General features: G+C 48.7%; 2 protein-coding genes across 7 annotated transcripts; one reads left to right on the plus strand and one right to left on the minus strand.

The window, feature by feature from the left end:
* The first annotated feature begins 5,261 nt into the window (after positions 1 to 5,261).
* Positions 5,262 to 7,192, plus strand: LOC133929338 (myb-related protein Hv33-like). The gene is made up of 3 exons (XM_062376058.1): positions 5,262 to 5,925; positions 6,050 to 6,179; positions 6,282 to 7,192. The coding sequence occupies exons 1-3, from the start codon at positions 5,790 to 5,792 to the stop codon at positions 6,916 to 6,918; spliced, it is 903 nt and encodes a 300-aa protein (XP_062232042.1). The 5' UTR covers positions 5,262 to 5,789; the 3' UTR covers positions 6,919 to 7,192.
* A 2,193-nt stretch (positions 7,193 to 9,385) lies between these two features.
* LOC133929336 (chaperone protein dnaJ 10-like) lies at positions 9,386 to 18,033 on the minus strand. 6 transcript variants are annotated; one of them, XM_062376051.1, is made up of 8 exons: positions 17,900 to 18,033; positions 17,759 to 17,831; positions 17,615 to 17,674; positions 11,871 to 11,953; positions 11,343 to 11,505; positions 10,431 to 10,560; positions 9,944 to 10,102; positions 9,386 to 9,866 (listed from the first exon to the last, which is right to left on the minus strand). In XM_062376051.1, exons 1-8 carry the CDS (start codon positions 17,956 to 17,958, stop codon positions 9,685 to 9,687), a joined length of 909 nt encoding a protein of 302 aa, XP_062232035.1. In that variant the 5' UTR covers positions 17,959 to 18,033; the 3' UTR covers positions 9,386 to 9,684. The 6 variants fall into 6 exon arrangements, with proteins under 6 accessions (XP_062232035.1, XP_062232037.1, XP_062232036.1 ...); XM_062376053.1 differs by having other exon boundaries at positions 17,759 to 17,816; positions 17,899 to 18,030; XM_062376052.1 differs by having other exon boundaries at positions 11,895 to 11,953; positions 17,900 to 18,029.
* Between the last annotated feature and the right edge of the window lie 1,891 nt (positions 18,034 to 19,924).

A 19,924-nucleotide genomic window follows, 5' to 3' on the forward strand; every position in this document is an offset into this window, starting at 1 on the left:
TGAATGGAACAGACTCTTAGCGCCTACAATTTATACACGTGAGTATTTTTAGTGGTTTATTTGTAGGTGTATGATATGAGTCACACTCGCGAGTGTGTGCATGTGATGTGTATGTGTATGTTATCCTTGTAATTGAAAAAAATGATGACTTTCTCGAAGAAATGATCTCTTATATAGTATTAAAGGTACGCACAAGTGAGTCAATAGATTAATTATACTATACTCTTGTAAAGTTGTAGCATGACAATAAATTATTATCGATGTTGAATTTATGAATCATTTCCAGTGGCCACATCTGAAATTAGGTCGTGCACTCGAGATGTACGAGCGCGAGGAGTCACTTGTCGATGAGTAGCACTCACCGGTCAGTAACCGACAACTCACACGTTTGGAGTAGATGATTAGCGTACCAAATTTATTATTAGCTAGTAGTGTCCCGTAGTTGCCGTGCCTTTTTCTTTGGTTTGAAAATGGCAGTATTTCGTAACCGCTCTGCAACTTGATCGGAAAACGAAAGTCCGCCTACCTTGGTGAAGTAGCTTCAAGCTTTAACAAAGGAACAGGACAAGCTGCAAGCCTACAGGCCGGAGTTGTCCCAAAGATACTGGAAGGGCAATATACCGTCCCGACTCCTAATTCCACACAACAACAAAAAAACGTTGTATGCCTCTGTGTTCACCATGCATGAATATCCTGACCAATTTTGCAGTTGTAGCAAACCGGCCATTAACCAACTGATCGAGCATGCAATTTCGAATAACTCAAATTGAAAGAGATCAACAAGTGGCCGGTCGATGAGCAGTTGATCCTAGCTAGCTACCAGGACTTGTTGCATGCGAGCCTCTCTCAATCTCGCATGATCTGAAGCATGCGTGCATGCACTTCCTCGTACGAATCCCTTGAGACCGATCGCTCACATGGACGTCGGTTTCGCATGAACATGCAAGCGAGTAGCGCCAATGCGAGCAGCAAAGCAGTCGTCGCCCAGCGCCAACGAACGAACCGACGGCGCACGTACGTCTACGTAAACGGGCGCCTCACCACCAGCCACGCACCGTGTGTGTCCTTGCGGAGTGCAGCAACGGGTGTCAGTCAGCATGCAGGTAGCTACAGGGCCCACCCTAACCAACCACAAGAGTTGTAGTAGCTGGTACGTCGAAAGAAATTCTATATGATTCGATCTCACAGAAAGACTCTCTCTTATATATGTTATATGTTATCGTTATTACTCGATGTTGTATGTATTAATCGCTAGATCAGAGAATCAGTATAGATCAAAATCTTATAGAGATTTTTCAATAAAGAGTCTTATAAAATTTTCTTTCCTGGTAAGCATCCAGGGAAGGGGGGATTGTCTGGTCCTATGGTAGCCTCGTAAGCACCTCTTCAAATGTTTGTCATGCTCTATGAGATCAAAGACTGTTCGACTTTTCTGACACCGGAAAGAAGATGAGTCCGCGGGGACATTCCTAACAATTTGTTCTGGATCTGCTCCTGCTCGTAGTACTTGATCGTCCAAGCCTTGCACCAGGCTCGAAGCGACGATCGACCGCCCCGCCCGCCCGTCCGTCCGGGCTCCGGCTAGCCGGCGCCCTCTCGCGCGCAACCAGACAACCACGAGCGAGCGGCCGTGGCACTGGCAGGGCGTTCCGGGGCGCGGGCGCGACCTTGACCGGCCACCTGCCTAACGCTCCATCACACGCACCCGTGTGGTACGCTCGCCAAGCGCGCGAACGACGCGAGAGAGCCTGGCTACTAGCTGCCTTTCTCCAACTCACGCCTTGTGGTTGTGGCGTTTGCAAGTCACCTCGCCCCGCCCCGGCCGGCCTCTCTCACGTCTACTAGACGCTATCATTTGCCACTGCACTACTCCGCAGGGGGCTGCTACGTACGTACTCTTTTTTTCTCTCCCCTTTTTCGATGGAACCTACATGCGTATACCTACTTACACCGTGGCAGCATGCATATAGCTAGTGCATGGTAGCTTCCATCGCACTATCATGGTGCATCTGTGGCAAATAGGTAGCGGTTTAGTATCTGACTATGTGATAAATGATTTAATTACATATATATGGTCTTTTACACTTTTCTTCCCTTTCAAGTTTCAGCTCCACGTACATTGTATATAAAAAATACTAAACCGCTTTTGTTTTCTGTGGCTGCTAACTGTATCTATCACATGATGCCAAATGTCAAAACTTTCTTTCATTATTTAAAAATAGTGCATCTGTCAGGTTCGATCGATATTAATTACAAGTTGTGCAGCACCGGGTCCCATAAAAAATTTGATCAATGCTTGCTTGTTGATCACTCGCTAGCTGTGGAAATGTGTAGGAACGCGAGGGTCCTTAATTTCGAATGCCCCGTGCACGATCGGACGGTCTGGAAACGGTTGCCCATCAGCAGTTCAGCACGTAGGAACGGCCGGCCGGCCGGCCCTACCGCTGAAAAAAACTGCGAAACTTGTGCCAACTGCTCGTGCAAAACTTCAACGCTATCTTTGATGCGCGGGCAACTTTTAGATCTGCTTTTTTTCTGGCTGGATGATTGGAGAATCGATCGCCCAGTATTTTGAGCAATGGCCACACATATAGTGCCGTACAGGCGACTCATGCTGAGCATGGTGCTGCCTTTTCTTTGCTTTCTTTTTCTACTGTGGTGGTAGTATAATCCATCTACTCCTGTCTATTAGGGCTCCTGCAACATCGGTACAAACCTCCTTTTTGTTGGAAAAAAGCTACTTTAGATTTAATTTAATTTCTGATATAACATGAATATAGATAGATGCAGATAATCAATATTCACTAGATTTCGATTAGCTCTGACAAGTCTCAACTATCACTCAAATAGCTCGATTAGCTCTGACGAGTCTCGACTACATTCGACTATCACTCGAGTAGAGTTCGACTAGATAGCAATGTACGTACTTGATAGCAACGTGTGATACAGATGCTCCTATGATATCGAAGCAGTAGACGATGATGAAGATGATAAAGTAGTCGAAGTAGATCGTGATGATGTAGATGAAGCAAATCGTGAGCAATCGTGACGAGCGCTTCCTAAAAACCTTATTCGTCCTCTCCCGATGCAGGATCTCAAGAGCAACGGGTTTCGAAGACCTTCTCTACCTTTCGTCGGTGCACGTCGGCGCAGCGGGATGGAGTGTATTGCATACGATAGCACAACAAAGAGAAATTGGTGAGAATCACGTGGTTGAGATATGCCATGATAGAACTTTTAACCAACATGATTTCCATATACTTATATGTTTGTCTATGTAGCAAAAAGAATAAAATTACAAAAAGAAGTCGTACATACGCAAGCAACTAGATCTGATTTTAACAGACCATTTAGGCAGGTGCACCATGGCTTAGTGAGACGAGTGAGTACGCGTGTATTCTCTTGTTCCTCTCATCCACACATGCTAACTAAGGGAAGGAGAAAATCACTTTTAAGTTAGTCCCACTCTACCTCTATTAGCAAGATAGGACTAAAAATACACTCTCACCTCCACATGGTTATACCTTTAAGATTTATTTGGAATTACACAAAAATAATTTTTTTAAGCCTATATATTCTAACATTTTTCCCTTCAAGTGCAAGGATCAGATGCTTTGTTGGCTTGTTTGGATTACACCTGCATTAGTCCTGCCAATCCTAAGTTCGTCAAAATTTTGGCTTAGCTTTTTGTCGCCGCGGTTTCACCCACGTGTTAGGGAGAAAATAGCTAGCGAGGGCAGCGTTGTGTGAATAAGCTAAAACTTTAACGTCAATCCAAATGCCAACTAACGAAACACAGACAGCGGCAAATTTTTTACATGGCAAACCAAAGTAACGGCAATGTATTTTTCAATGTAACTTTTAGGCCTCTGCTTTTAGTTTGCTCCATTTTGTCTTGAACTACCGGGTGACAGCAAATTATTACAGTGCTTATCTTGTCCTGGTGTTCCGACAATATCAAATGGTATCGTACTTGTACGATCGACACGATTCACGCGGCATTGGTCCTGGGCAATAAGGTCAAAATTGTGGCGTACCTAGCGTGTAGTGGCCAACGATTGACCAGGTAAAAAAAAGGAGTTGAACACGTTTCTGAACACTGCTGTCGACGCTGCTTCTTCAGCAGCCATTCTTCCTTTCTCATCAATCAACAACAGCAAGGTAATAAGGTCATGATGCCAACAACACTAAATTCGCACCATTATACGCGAAACATTTCCCATCTAGGATACCGCTAGTCTGCTACACGTATAACTATTTGAGTACAGTTAAGAATCTAACTACTAAAATCACTTGAAGCTCATGAATGTATTGGATGGTATAAATACATGACTATATTAAAATGGTTGTCCGCGAAACATTTTCCGTATTAAAAATTGGTTGTGTTAGTACGTCGGAGTCTGACAAACGACGGTGAATTAAGTAAGTCAGTTTAATTCAGAACAGAATCCTCAGTTAGTTTGCCCGTCGGAAAATGTGTCGGCTTCAAACTGCAGCTTCTATCGCCGGTGACGAAGATAACCGAAAGACCCTTGCAAGGACCACGATGTATTTTTTTATCTTTTTTAGCAATGTCGCTGCAAGGTCTTCGATGTAATCTTTTACATAATATATGAATGAAGATCAATCCGGTTTCTAAAAAAAAGGAGTTAGTTTGCCCGTTGGTTTCTCTGTCGCAACTGGGAGAACGAAGGCAAGGCGTTCAATCCGCTGTCACTGCCTCCACGACGCAAACCGAAAACGATCGACGCCACTCGCTACTACACCGGCGTAAAGCAGTATAGTGAAGTGAGGCAGTGACTCGTTGACGACTGCGCGCGCGTTCTTGATTTCTCCTCCACCGACGGTGCAACTCTAACCGTCGGCGGCGGCCGCTGTCCGCTGACGGACACGCCGGACGACGGCGACCATGATCCGGCTCTTCTTTTACCACATTTGATCAGCAAAAAAATCTCTGTATTTAGACGCGCAAACGACGTCGGAGACCGCAGCGCAGCACCTGTTTGGACGAGGAGGATCAGCTGGGATGCAGTCGGATGGGACACGGAGGTCGGCAGGCCATTTAATTTACGCGACGTGGCCGGTGAGAACGAGCCAGATTAGCGACATGATCAGCTAGCCTAAGAGTGACCGGACAAGCACAGTGTGGTTTAATTAGCTTCGACTCCTGCAGCAGGGGCGCGGTGATCAAGTTGGACAAGTAAAAAAAAATGATGCGATGATTAATTGAGCCGTCGTACCATTGCTGAGACCGATTTGCAAGTCCGCGAGCACATTCATGGCTTACAGTTGCCATAACCTGTGCTTAGTCACTCTAACAGGGGAAAAGAGGAAATGAAATGGAAAGTCATGTCTCCAACCAATACCGTAAGATGAGAGAGAGAAAAAAAATCCAGCTCTCTTTCTCTCTCCTCTCCTCTCCATTGTCGTTGTGAACCAGAAAATCTCTCTCTCTCTCTCTCTCTCTCTCTCTCTCTCCTGAGCACGGCGCACTATTTTAGCCCACCATCTCTCACAAACGGGAGGTATCTTAAGCTCCAATCCATTGCTTGCGCGCGCACTGCACCTTGCTTAGAACTTACTTGATCGCTGCCTCACCTTACCTCTGCCTCTCCCAAGAGTGTGCAGTTCTTGCCTTCTTGGTACGCACGCTTCCCCATATATACCGGGCCATACATATAGCTAGCCAGCAGCCATCGATCGAGGAAGCATCCACCGATCGCCATTGCAACGATAATCACCGACGTTGCCCCGTCTTTTGTCGCCGTCGTCGGAGTAGGGGAAAGGGGATGGGACGGCTCTCCTGCGGCGGCGTGCAGCCCAAGCTCCGCAAGGGGCTGTGGTCTCCCGAGGAAGACGAGAAGCTGTACAATCACATCATCCGACACGGCGTCGGGTGCTGGAGCTCTGTCCCCAAGCTCGCAGGCAAGCTAGCAAGCTCACACACAGCACATCGCCACTCACCGGCTCACCGCTCCACTGTTCTATCACACTCGCTGCCATTCCTTCGGCTGAATTTCCTCGCGCCGTCGTGCGCGCGTGCGTGCAGGGCTGCAGCGGTGCGGCAAGAGCTGCCGCCTGCGGTGGATCAACTACCTCCGCCCTGACCTGAAGCGCGGCAGCTTCTCGCAGCAGGAGGAGGACCTCATCGTCGCGCTTCACGAGATCCTAGGGAACAGGTCGGTACAATGCGTTCACATCTTGCAATGCGGAGGAGGAGCTAGCACTAGCAAGTGCGTGTGTTCTTCAAAGGGCTAAAAGAATTCCGTGCATCCATGCAGGTGGTCGCAGATCGCGTCGCACTTGCCGGGGCGGACGGACAACGAGATCAAGAACTTCTGGAACAGCTGCCTCAAGAAGAAGCTCCGGCTGCGGGGCATCGACCCGAGCACGCACAAGCCCATCGACGCCGGTGCCGCGGCGGCGCCCGCGGCATTGACGGACGCTCGAGATCAGGACCATAAGCCCGCCGCCGCTGACGGCGACAGCCTCCCTCAGAAGCAGCCGGCCGTGTTCGACCCGTTCCCGGTGACCGACTTCGGCGGTGGCTTCGACTTGGGCGTGGCCAACGTGGCGGCATTGTACGGCCAGTACGACGTCGGCAAGGCCTCGGAGGCTGGGTTCGTCGCCGACTACAGCAGCGTGCTGGACGTGTCGGAGAACCTGGGCTACGGGGAGAGCTCGAGCAACAGCAGCAACTGGAACTGCGCCGAGATGAGCAATGTGCTCGACAGCGAGGTGCTGCACTGGGCCTCAGGCGGCGGCGCGAAGGCGGAGCCCTTCACGGAGATGGAGCAGCAGCACAGCGGCTACGGCGGAGAAGTGCGGGTGGAAGACGACGCGTTGGAGCACAAGTTCTCGCTGCCCTGCCAAGAACAGAGCCTGACGCATTTCGACTTCAACTTGGAATACTTCTGATCTTTTTTTCCCTTTCACTTTTGCCTTCCCGAATTATCTATTCCCGTATGTTTTTCACACGAGAGGAAGAACCATGGCTAGATTAGGGATTGTACGTAGTAACCGAAATGTTAGTACTTTTCTCTAGTCCCCAATACACTTTTTTTTTTACCCTTTTCTGTATACTGCTTCTGTTTCGTCAGAAGAGCAGACAGTACATACATACGAGAATATTGTGTACTATAAAGTTTTTTTTTGTAAAGAATAAACCTGCAGTTATGCCTTGTGACACTAACTCGTACCACAGAAAGCATCTGTACTTTTCTGATTTATTTTTAACTTCTCTGATATTTTTATTTTCTCTATCTCGTGCCAAGGAGCTACGAAGCCAGACGGTTCTTAGGCTTACGTAAATGCAACTTTGCAGTATGTTGCATATGCACAATTTATATTCAGCGATTATCTCTTTCACTTAATATTTATTTATCTATTAATTCTCTTATCGATTATATAATTACAATTTTTTTACCTACTCCTCTTATACCAATATTAACGTAAATAAACGGTTACCAGCCATTGGTCGGCATGACATGTAGAAATTTCCCTTCCCTGGTTTACATATGTTACACAGGTTGCTGTCACCCTTTAGTTTTTTTCTAATTTGTGTTTCACGAAACCAGAGTGGAAGTTAGTAGAGTATTACAAGCACGACGCCTCAATCTAATTTTTTGCCCAAAGAAATGCTAATGCAAGCTAACCAGTCAGCATTATTAATTTCTCCGGGTACTGGCGACGATACTTGGACCACACTTCCGTCCATCCATCCATCCATAGACGCCCTTGTTTATGGGGCCATTGGCTTCTCCCTGAATCCTCCCGGCAATGTCCCTTTCGACAAGGTCATCACGTCCTAGGAGTGGATTCCTTCAAGGAGCTGAGCTAGCAGGATCCGTTCAAGGTGCAGATTAAATGACCTCACTGTTCTTGGCCAATGGCCACAGTTACACAACAGTCGCAATCCCGTTTCCAGGTGTGGATCCAAGGGACTCGAGCGCTCCTACCGCTTCGCAAACATGAAGACGTCGCTAATAATGTTTTATCATGGATGAGCTCTTCCACCTCACTCGTCTGCATCCGCCATTATCCATAAGCCAGCGCCACTGTGCCGCAGCAGTGACAGCACAAATACGCTAGTTGGAGTGGACGCGATAGGGATCGAGCACGTCAATTTTGTCGGGGCCAGACATGAGCGACGACGCCGAGAGCACGTCGTCTCGACGCAGCAGCAGCAGACCGGAGAACACTGACGGCATGATGGAGACGATTACCATGGCTGGCAATGGCACCACCTCGTCTCGTCGCGCCGCGCGGACGTCGATGGCAAGGAGACCTGAGCTGTAAAAGAGCGGGAGCACGGGGCCGCGACGTTGAGGCCGAACGTTTCTGGTCAGGTTGAGCCTCCTCGGAGGCCTACTTTTGCGGGCATCGTTTTTGGACCAGCTCACGGCGAGAGGGCTCCTTCATGTGCGCAATTAAGCAGCGGCAGCCTCATGTGCTCGCTAATTACGGGTGTTTATTGGATGAGGAGCCACAAAGAATGGATATCATGGAGCTCAGCTGGGGTGTAATAAGCAGCTAAGCTAAGCTCTGCACATAAGTGGCGCCGAGTGATCACTCAGCTCACCTCCTGCACGATGGAAGGAGAGCTGCCAGTGCCACGTGTTGCAGGGCCCGAGGTGAGGCCACAGGCCCACCCACCGCGTGCGAGCCCAGCTGCTCCTGCATAACGAGCCAATCAAACGCTAATCGACTGCAGAACTGTTGACTTTTTAACACCGATTGCAGACCACAATACACAAAAGAACGCTGGTCGACAACCGAACGCATCACGCATTGCATCTTCGGAATCGAACGCATCACACATTGCATCTTCAGAATCGAACACAGACAACACAATTACCGACCGAGAAAAACAATAAATCCCTGAGTTTGAACGGTTACCAAGTTTGCTTCCTCGGTTACCGACCTATGGCAAGGGAGACCGCGCAACTTCATGAAGACAGTCGGTTACCATTGTAATGCGGTCGGTAACTGAGCCCCTGCACTTATAACCGCTCCTAGAACACCATAATCCCACCAGAGAGCCGCGAATTTGGTCGGACGGGCGCCAAACTTGCTTCTTCAGCTGCGAGAAATGACATGAGAAATTTCTGATGTGTACAGCGCTCTCCACATCCCAGAACAACCCACGGGAATTATTTACCCGCATTCCTAAATTTCACATGCCTCTAATTAAAACATATGCGAGTAGACTGGAATCAGGGAAACGATCGGGAGGTTGACGACGGCCTTTAAACGGTTCCCGATCGGACATCTCAAATTCGTCATCTGGTGACTGAAAAACCAACCTTAATTACCATCCCAAGCACTGCGTTTCCCCAGCCAGTTCTACGGGGACATGCATTGACGTGACCTGGACACGTCGATCGAAGCTCAGAGTGTGAAACTTCGTAGAGATCAAATCAGAGTGAAAGCACATACACCTTGCCAAGTAGCTACGATGCTGTCCTTAAAAAAGAAAGGGCCTCAATATTTGCATTCTTACCTTTATTTTGAAGTTTAATTATGATTTTACCTTTATTTTTCGGACTTTGATTTTGTTCTCTTTTTTTAAAACTTACTTTAAGTGAGTGTCTGTGCAAGAATTAGAAGGAAAACCTTCTTATGTCGACACCTGGCCGATACTCGCTCTCTCTCTCACACCTCCATATCCTTGTGCTCAAAACCCTAGCCGCCGCTCACCATAGCCGTCAGCAACCTCGCCATCCCCCTCCTCTTCTCCCTCCAATAAACAATCACCATTACACCATCTTTTTTCTCCTCAAAGCTCTTCATAAGCTGCTCTTCCTTGTTTTCACTCCCCTCCATCTTCTTCATTCCTTCTTGGAGTTGTATCAGAGAGATAGCACCTATAACAGGAACTCATTACCATGGATGATCTGACACATGGATTAAACAAAGCATTAAAAGATGTCTTTGAAAGTACCTGAAGCAGCATTAACCTGCGATTTAATGTGATGACCTTTGTCCATTACCCACTCAGCTATGAATGGTACACCCATATACAATCTACTCTTTCCAAGTTCTCTTGCTGCTTGCCGTACATAAATATAGCCAATAGTGTGAAGCATAGCCTCACCAAAAGCTGAAATTTTCGTTTGAGGTAAGTTAAGAGCTTGAAAAGCCAAAAGTGAAATATCAAATGTTCCAAGAAATAAAATAAAATCATCAGAGAACAGCCATTACGACACTGGAACAATAGGGAGTCCTATACTCCTATAGAGGTTTATAAGACCCATAAAAAATATAATCTATGCGAATGAAAATAAATCTAACGTGCCTATCTGATGATGAAATCTGACACTGATTTACTGAAATAATTGAAATGAAGTATCTGCAAGAAGCAGATGGTCCATTTTAAAAATTCACAATATGGCAGGTGTGCACAACAAACACACATTCACATGATATACCTGCTTGGGATAAATGCTGAGCTTCTGCACTTGACCAACTCACAAATTCATCCTTTCTCCCATCTACATACGGTTGAAGTCGATCCTTTAGGCTCTGAGTAAGCTTTTGTTCTCTTTCTCTTTGTAACTCCTGTGCCACAGGAAAGTTAATTAGGTTCAACTTATCAACCAGCAAGTTGGACCCTAAATTGAACAATAACTCCAATGCAATTGATTATAAAAAGAGTGTGTATTTTGTGCCATGGGTCTTGGCGTCCCCATTAGCAAATTCAGCATGTTGCAATGTTTAAAAAATTCGTCAAAAAATCTTGTATACAGTGCACATGAAGTTAAGTAAACCTGTAAATATTCAGTGTCAAATTCATCCTAGATATCAAAAAAACAAAATAGACAAGCAGTCGATCCAGCATTGTTCATCATGTGCTAACAATACCACTTGTGTTTTTTGAATCTTGATATCAACGATGAATTTGAAATTGAATTTTTGCACATTCACATAACTTTGTGTGTACTATGGCTACGTTTGGATAGGCTGCGGCTTCGGAGTTTCTGGCTAGCTGAGGAAGCTGTTGTGGCTATTGAATTTTGATTGTTGACTTTTACAATAAATTTTTAGCTTCTCAACACACCCAAAAGCCAGAAAACCCAACAAGACATATGCTTCTCAGCTTTTATTTTATTTCAGCCACAGCCGCTTCCCCAAGCAGCCAAAAGCCAGCCATTTGGATAGCTTCGGATTTTTTTCAGAAAAAAACTGAAAATAAGCCTATCCAAAGGAGGCCTACATACATGATTTTTTTATGGATTTTTTTAATCACTGCAACATATGTTGGATTATTGTATTTTCGCTAATGGGGACGTAGGAACGAATTTCCCTTCAGAAGAACAGTAGGTAACTTGGAAGGAACATACTTTTATCTTTTCTTGAACCTTTGCTCTTGCCTCATGACTGTTTGAGTTTTCCTCAATCTCCACTGAAGCTATGGATGCTAGAGCAAGCTGACCAACATAGTCTTCGAAATAGTCGCTTCCAAAAAGCATCCCAAAGACAGCAGCAGGATCGATCATGTTATCTCTGAAATGAGGTGTTAAGCAACTGAGTCAGAAAACAACTTATAGCAGAAGGCATAATTAATTTACATTATATTTCTGCAATAAACTATGGGTAGCATATTTTTATGAAAAGATTATGTTTCAAAAAAGACTAGTAAGATTTCAATTGAGCGTCCGAAGACTAGTCACTTGTCTGTTTTCCCCTAAAACGGGTACTCTTTTATAGCTTGTGAATCGTGATGTCATCTATCCACCACTAGCCTCACCATGCTCTATGCCCCAAACCAACCAGACCAATTTAGCCTGAATAATCCTGGAATGAGTGGCCTTTCTTACAGACAAAGATACCTATTATTTACCAAATCTCAAACAAAGTTCATGACTTACTGTGGAATACCCTCCTTTCCATACTTATCATAAGCCTCCTTTTTTCCAGGATCGCTTAGGACTTGATACGCCTCCCCAAGTTCCTGTTAAGATCGAGCAAATTAATTCAATAGTTTGTAGCAGCAAAACATTTAGAGAAGTGATTGGTCCCAAAGAAACATTTACCCATAGATCATGTACATTACAGTCAATAGTTTCAGTACTTCCCATAAATCATGTGCAGTCAGTAGTTCCAGTATTTACTTTGGAGGAAGACCAAACAAGTAAGAAGCAATCTCCTATTCACAAAATGAAGCATCACCAGTGATGCTCTTAGCTAACAACTTTTTAGATGCTTCAATGCGTAGGAACAAACATTGTCGTTTGTCGGTTCCACTTTTAGATAACTTTATCTTATGATGGACACACCATGCTATCTGTAGATGATCATGAGAGCTTGATGGACTCAACGCAATAGATTGAATTGATATGATGCGGAGTACATATAGTGCTAACCTTCCGAGATTGCCTCAACCGCTTATAGAACAATATCGGGAGAGATCTCAGGAAGGAAGGCAAGAGATATCCAAATACAACCGATTCTAACACCCCCCCCCCCCCCCCGCAGTCTTAACGTCGGTGGAACAGACATTAAGACTGGAACGAAACTCTGTAAAAACAGGAGTAGGGAGCCCCTTGGTGAAGATGTCGGCGTACTGTGAAGTAGTCGGCACGTGTAGGACACGCACGGCACCGGCGGCGACGTGGTCACGAACGAAGTGTAGGTCAATCTCCACGTGTTTAGTGCGCTGATGCTGCACCGGGTTGGTGGAGAGATAGACGGCGCTGATGTTGTCGCAATATACCAAGGTGGCTCGGCTCGGAGGAGAGTGAAGCTCGTGAAGTAACTGACGAAGCCAACAAGCTTCGGCGACTGCATTGGCAACGGCCCTGTACTCGGCTTCGGCGCTGGACCGGGAGACGGTGTGTTGTCGCTTGGAGGACCAAGAAACAAGGTTGTCGCCCAGGAACACGGCATAACCTGAAGTGGATTTCCTTGTGTCGGGACAACTCGCCCAATCGGCATCCGAGTAGACAACCAAATCGACCGGTGAGGAGCGACGAATATGCAATCCAAAATCCAGAGTGCCACGAACATACCGAAGAATGCGTTTGAGAGCGGCAAGGTGTGGCTCCCGAGGGTCATGCATATGTAGACACACCTGCTGCACGGCATAGGAGATATCCGGGCGGGTGAATGTCAGATACTGCAAGGCACCAGCGAGACTGCGGTAGTCGGTGGGGTCAGCAACAGAAGGACCATCTGTGGAGGAGAGCTTGGCATTGGTGTCGACGGGCGTAGTGCAGGGCTTGCAATCAGCCATGCCAGCTCTCTCGAGAACCTCGATGCAGTACTGACGCTGACTGAGCTGAAGACCAGTGGAACTGCGAGTGACACTGATGCCGAGAAAATGATGGAGGCTTCCCAGGTCCTTCATCGAAAACTCCGACTGTAGAGACTGAATGGTCCAGCGGAGTAGGGCCTCAGAGGAGGCAGTGAGGACAATGTCATCCACGTAGAGTAGCAGGTACACCATATCAGAGCCACGCCGAAAGATGAACAGTGAAGTATCTGACTTGGCTTCTGTAAACCCAAGGGTTATGATGCAACTGGCAAAGCGACTGTACCAGGCACGAGGGGCCTGCTTAAGTCCATAGAGGGACTTGTTGAGGCGGCACACCAAGTCAGGCTTGGTTGGGTCGACGAAACCGGAGGGCTGCGTGCAATAAATTGTCTCCTGAAGAGTGCCATGAAGGAACGCGTTCTTGACATCCAACTGGTGAACAGGCCAATCACGGGAGACGGCGAGACTCAGAACTGTGCGGACAGTGGCCGGTTTAACAACCGGACTGAAAGTCTCGTCGAAGTCAACCCCGGGACGCTGAGTGAAACCGCGTAAGACCCATCGGGCCTTGTAGCGGTCGAGACTGCCGTCAGACTGAAACTTGTGGCGGAAGATCCACTTGCCGGTGACGACGTTCGCACCTGCCGGACGTGGGACGAGATCCCAAGTGCGGTTGGATAAGAGTGCCGTGAACTCCTCGTCCATAGCCGACCGCCAGTTGGGATCGGCAAGGGCCGCACGGTACGTACGCGGAATGGGAGACAGTGTGGCCACACTGAGGTTGTAGCGGGTGTTGGGCTGACGAAGACCCGATTTGCCACGAGTAGTCATGGCATGCTCGTTGACGGTTGGAGAGACACCAAGTTGCGTTGGCAACCGGACTCCGGGCATGCGCACACTGCGAGCGCGGGTGGGCACTTTAGTGGGGGGAGGTTCCAGCAAGGGGGCCGGCCCGCGCGAGCCTGATGCAGAGCTGGGCCAAGGTGGAGAAGTCGGCGTACTGGCGGACGGTGCTGAAGGGGCCGGCCTGGCTGGCGAGCGCGCCGGCTCGGAGAGAGCAGGCCGGTCCGCTGTGGAGCGCGCCGGCCCAGGAGCGGCAGGCCGGGCCGCAGTGGAGCACGCCGGCTCGGGAGCAGGCTGAGGAGAGGCCGCACGCCCAGCTGGGCCGCGAAGGCCAGAGCGGGGGTGACCAATGGGGGCCTGCACAGGAGCTGAAAAGTCCTCAAGAAAAGTGAGGTTCGTAGGAACATCATCAGTACGCGCCATCTCCGCAAAGGGAAAGGATGACTCGTCGAACACCACGTGACGGGATATAATAATCCTGTTGGACTGTAAATCAAGACACCGGTACCCTTTATGATGCTGTGGATATCCTAAGAAGACGCAAGCTGTGGAACGTGGGGCAAGTTTATGTGGAGCTGTGGCGGATAGGTTAGGATAACAGCGACAACCGAACACACGGAGGTGTGAGTAGGAAGGGTGTGCTCCATAGAGGGCAAAAAACGGTGTGTGGTGGTGGAGAGTCTTAGTGGGGTGGCGGTTGATGAGGTGAGTGGCGGTGTGAAGGGCCTCGACCCAGTAGGAAGCAGGAAGGCTTGCCTGAAAAAGCAAGGAGCGTGTGATGTTATTAAGAGAACGAAGCATACGCTCAGCCTTACCGTTCTGTGGGGAGGTGTGGGGACACGACATCCGCACAATGACGCCGGTAGTGAGAAAGAAAGAACGAGCGGTGGAGTTATCGAACTCACGCCCGTTATCGCACTGAATGCTCTTGATGATGGTGCCAAACTGTGTCTTCACGTGAGCAAAAAAATGTGATAAAGTGGAGAAGGTGTCGGATTTAAGACGCAAAGGGAAGGTCCATACAAAGTGGGAGCAATCATCAAGGATGACTAAATAGTATTTAAAACCCGACACACTTGGAATGGGAGATGTCCACAAATCGCAATGAATAAGCTCAAAATTGGCCGTAGCCCTAGTGAAGGTAGTAGTAAATGGTAAACGAACATGACGACCTAATTGGCAAGCGTGGCACATGGAGGTGGGGCCTTTTGGTGGAGGAATGACTGACGCATGTGCCAGGCGGGTGAGAGCTTCGTGACCAAGATGTCCAAGCCGGCGGTGCCAAAGATCGGTGTTGGACGCGGTGGCGACAAAGGCACGGGCGGAGGTGGCCGAAGAGTAAGCGTCCGCCGGAAGGGGGTACAGGTCGCCAGGGCTATTGCACCTGACGATCTCGGTCTTGGTTTGATAGTCCTTCACAGAAAGGCCAAAAGGGTCAAGTTCGACAGAGCACCAATTATCACGAGAGAAACGACGTGCGGAAATAAGGCTTTTAATGATGTCAGGAGAGAACAAAACATTATTAAGCACAAAGGAACGGTTAGGGTAGTGTAAATGAGCACGACCAACGGAAGTAATGAGAAGCAAGGAGCCATTGCCAACTACTATGTGTGAGGGAGTGGTTGGGTTAGGACGGTGAGAGGAGGAGAGGGTACCGGCATCCGATGTCATATGAGCGGAGGCGCCCGAGTCCATATACCATTCAGTTGACGGCGGTGGAGTCAAGACGGCGGTGTTGTAGGCGCTTGCCAGCACCTGCGGGTCCCAGTGAGAGGGACCAGACCACAGGTGTTGTGCCGGAGCCGGGACGGAGTGCGGCGTGGAGGGAGGCGCTGCATACTGTGCTGGGCCTGCCTGTGAGGCAAAAGCCGGCTGGGCCGCGGCCTGGAAGCCAGACGGCCCAGCAAAGTGCGCCCCTGCAGCCCCAGCGAACGGCGCGGTGAGGCCTGCGTAGTTGGGCCGAGCACCGAGCAAACCTGGACCGTGGCCCATCGGGCCCGGCCACATTTGGATAGAGCCGGTCCAGGGGTTATAGGGGGTGGGCCAGACTGTCTGTTGGGCTGAGTTGCCCTGGCCACCCCCGTGCGCAGGCGTCGAAGAGGATGAGCTGCCGCCGCCACTGCTGTTACCCCTGCCGCCGCTGCTGTTACCCCCGCCGCCGCTGCCGCCGCGCCCGCGCCGGCGGTTGCGGGAGTTGTTAGAGGAGTTGGTGGCTTGGGGACGAGCAGGGCCGGCAGAGGTCGCGACGAAGGCCGTCGCCGGCGTGCCTTGGGTCGTACCGCCGCGGGTGAGTTCGTCGAGGAGGAGCAGGGAGCGGGCCTCCGTGAAGGTGGGGAAGGGGGACCGCATGGGCAGCAGCGAGCGCAGATTGTCGAATCGGTCGCTCAAGCCGCCGATGAGCTGGAGCACCATGGTCCGATCGGCGACGGGCTCGCCGAGATCAGCGAGCGTGTCGGCCATAGTCTTGAGTCGACGGCAATAATCGCCGATGGAGAGGTCGCCCTGGGAGAACGCGTGGAACTCCGCCGTCAGGTTGATTATGCGGCGCTCGCTGTTGCCGTGGAAGAGAAGCTCGAGCTCGCGCCAGACCGATCTCGCCATCGCGGTGCCGGACATGACCTCCTGAAGCAGCTCGGGGGAGATCGAGCCGTAGAGCCACGTGAGGACGACGCAGTCCATCTGCGTCCAGTCCGCGCGGTCAAGGGGAGGGTTGTCGGAGAAGACGTGCTCCGTGAGGGCATACTTGCCGAGGACGACGAGGAAGAGGCCACGCCACCGAGAGTAGTTGCCGGCGGCGAGGTCAAGGGTGACGGGGACGATTGCTTTGACGTTGAGAACGGCCACGGCCTGTGCGTGCAGCGCGGACAGGGCCTCGTCGTCGAGCGCGGCGGGAGGGGAGCCGCCGGGTGCCCCGTGCGGCGTATGGTGCGTCGCGCTGGCCGGAGATGCCTGGACAGACAAGCGGGCGAGGAGCGCCGTGAGTTCCGGCGGCAGCGTTACAGTGGGCGTGACGGCAGGAGACGTGGCGTCGGAGGCGCGTGGGAGCAGTTCGTCGAGGAGAGGAGCGAGAACCGCGCGCGCCGCGACAGAAGCTTTGGCCGCGGCGTCGTCCGCGACGGCGGAGGCCGTGGCGTCGTCGACCTGCAGGCCAGGGGCGGGGGCGAAGGACTCGCGCACCGCAGCGGCGATTTTCTTGATCGTGTTGTCAAGCACAGCCGCAGAGGAGAGGGAGGAAGAAGAGGTGGACATGGCGGCGGCAGGGAGCGCCGGCCGGCCGTGAAGGTGGAAGAAGAGGCGGAAGCGTAGGATCTAGGCTGATACCATGAGAGCTTGATGGACTCAACGCAATAGATTGAATTGATATGATGCGGGGTACATATAGTGCTAACCTTCCGAGATTGCCTCAACCGCTTATAGAACAATATCGGGAGAGATCTCAGGAAGGAAGGCAAGAGATATCCAAATACAACCGATTCTAACAGATCAGTCACATAACGGGTTAAACAGAAATTTTACCTGAAATTTCAATGCCGCGTCGGGGTTCCCTGGATTCTTGTCCGGATGCACCAGCTTCGCCTGAAGGAAAGAGGCACCCAACAATTTACGAGGTGAGCTCAGTAGCTATCTGTCCTCATCACTGCATCTAACTGAAGAGATCACCAAGACGTCGTAGTAGGCGCGGTCCTTCGCCATGGCAGGCAGCTCCTGGATCTCGCCGCACGCAACAACGAAGCTACGCAGTGTGAACACCAAGAAACAGCGGACGCTATCGGAGATGGAGAAATCAGAGCAGAGACTAACCAGCAGGGAGGATTTGATGCCAAGATTGGTGGAGGCTGAGTAGAACAGAATCGAATCATAGGATTTGGGGAAATTTTCGGCGAGAGAGGGGAATTTAACTTTTTGCCATTTATGACACACGCCAAAATGGCACTCTACCGTTACACTTCTGAGTCTTTTGCCGAACCTTCTTTCATCTCAAAGAAAAATGCATCCAAGCTTTGCCTAACATCAATCTGCACAGATGCAAATGCCCACTGAACTGAACTATCCTCCTACAGTTGGTTTAAGTGCAAGCAGGATTGTCAGCTTGAATCGCCTCTCCTCCATTACCAAAGCTTCTTTCATGTTGCCGTCCTTGAGAGTGTAAACTCAAAGAGCGAGTAGTCATGTCTCTTTAGTTGGCAACAACTGGAGTCAAGCATTTACATTTGCAGTTCGTATGCTGCATGTTTGCTTCATCCTTCCTGCTTCCTAGTACAGTACTAGTGTATTAAGTATTTACTGATACAGTTGTTTGTTTTCAGAAAAGATTAAGCGGCAACTGCTCCAACAGGGACACCTTAATTGCCTCAAGCTAACGGCAGGCAAAATGTTCAGTATAAAATTGTTAGTGTTCATCCTTTTCTCTAAAAAGAACTGTTAGTGTTTCATTTGAGGTCATTATCCTATAAATCTATTTCGTAGTGGAATCTGTATGTACCCCCGCTATGGCGAACGGGTGCAGGCGTTATTCTGTGCGTACCTACCATTCCTTGAAAAATTCTTGGCCTTCTTGTCCCCTGTATCTATGCATGGATCACAAGGCAATTTGTTTATTCATTTGAAAAAAAACCTTTGTCTGGAACCAGTCGGGTTTGTAAGTCCCTTTCTTGATTGAATGAAACAAAGATTTTGCTAGTGATTGTTATGGGAAGTGTCTTCTATTATAATATCAAAATATGGTCAAGTTCATGAATTATTGTACTATTACGTGGCTTTGAACAGCTTAGTTGCTGCCAGACAGCTATTCAACCGTTTTTATAGATCAAAATTCAGCATATCCACATCACAATGAAGTGAGATTGGAACATTCAACCAATTATATCCTTTGCGTCTCCATCATCAGTAAAACTATGAATTCACTCAATGGATATTCTATACGCAAGTTTGGCATAGTATTTTCTTACTTCCCTTTCACAATTGTTTGGACTATTTGTCCACAAAGAATGAAGAGGAATATATTTTTATAAACAAAATCAGTGGTGTACAAATTCAGCCAAGTTTGGCCATATACTACAAAGCATCATGTGTTTCTTGCTTATGGTAATATATCATTTTTAATCCCTTTTGTGCTTTATGCTTTGATCAGATTACACTGTAAACTTGTTTCATTTGCCAACAACCTGTTCCCGTGCGTGTGATGTGATGACAGCCAAAAATGCTTTAACATGGTTCACGGCTGATTGCAATCAGTGCAACAACTAAAGATAGGCAAGTAAGTAGCAAACCAGTCCTCAAAAAAAGTAGATGGCAAACCATCGATGGAACGGATGCATAGGCATGGACAAAAAGTTTCCAAGATGCCAACTCCATTGATATGCCCATTTGTTTGGTCACTGCTGGATTGATGCCAACAGAAAACACAGGACAACGAGCACTTGAATGGGTTCCTTTAGCTTAGCTGCTTGTTCTTTAGCTGAAGAGAGAACAATGGTACTATGGTAGGCTAATGTGCCGGTAGTACTATCTAGTATCAACTATGCATTTGAATTCTGAACAAGAAACTACTGCTGTCTTAACAGTAATTCCATTTAGAATTCAAAGTTGTGGTGCCTGATTGAGACATGAATTACTATGCATGGTGATGCCATCTATGAGCAAACCACACCCATGTACCTATCCGAGGCGGCTAATATTAGGCATTTTTCGTTCTGTTCAAGAGCAGGGAACTATTAACAAAATCAGTTGTTATTCTAGCTAACAATTTAAACTGAAATATACTCACTATTCTAGCTATACTGCATTTTGGTAAAACAACATAGCAACAGTGCAACTTATCAAGGA

This window comes from Phragmites australis, chromosome 9 (genome assembly GCF_958298935.1).
Source record: "Phragmites australis chromosome 9, lpPhrAust1.1, whole genome shotgun sequence".
Classification (NCBI taxonomy): domain Eukaryota; kingdom Viridiplantae; phylum Streptophyta; class Magnoliopsida; order Poales; family Poaceae; genus Phragmites; species Phragmites australis.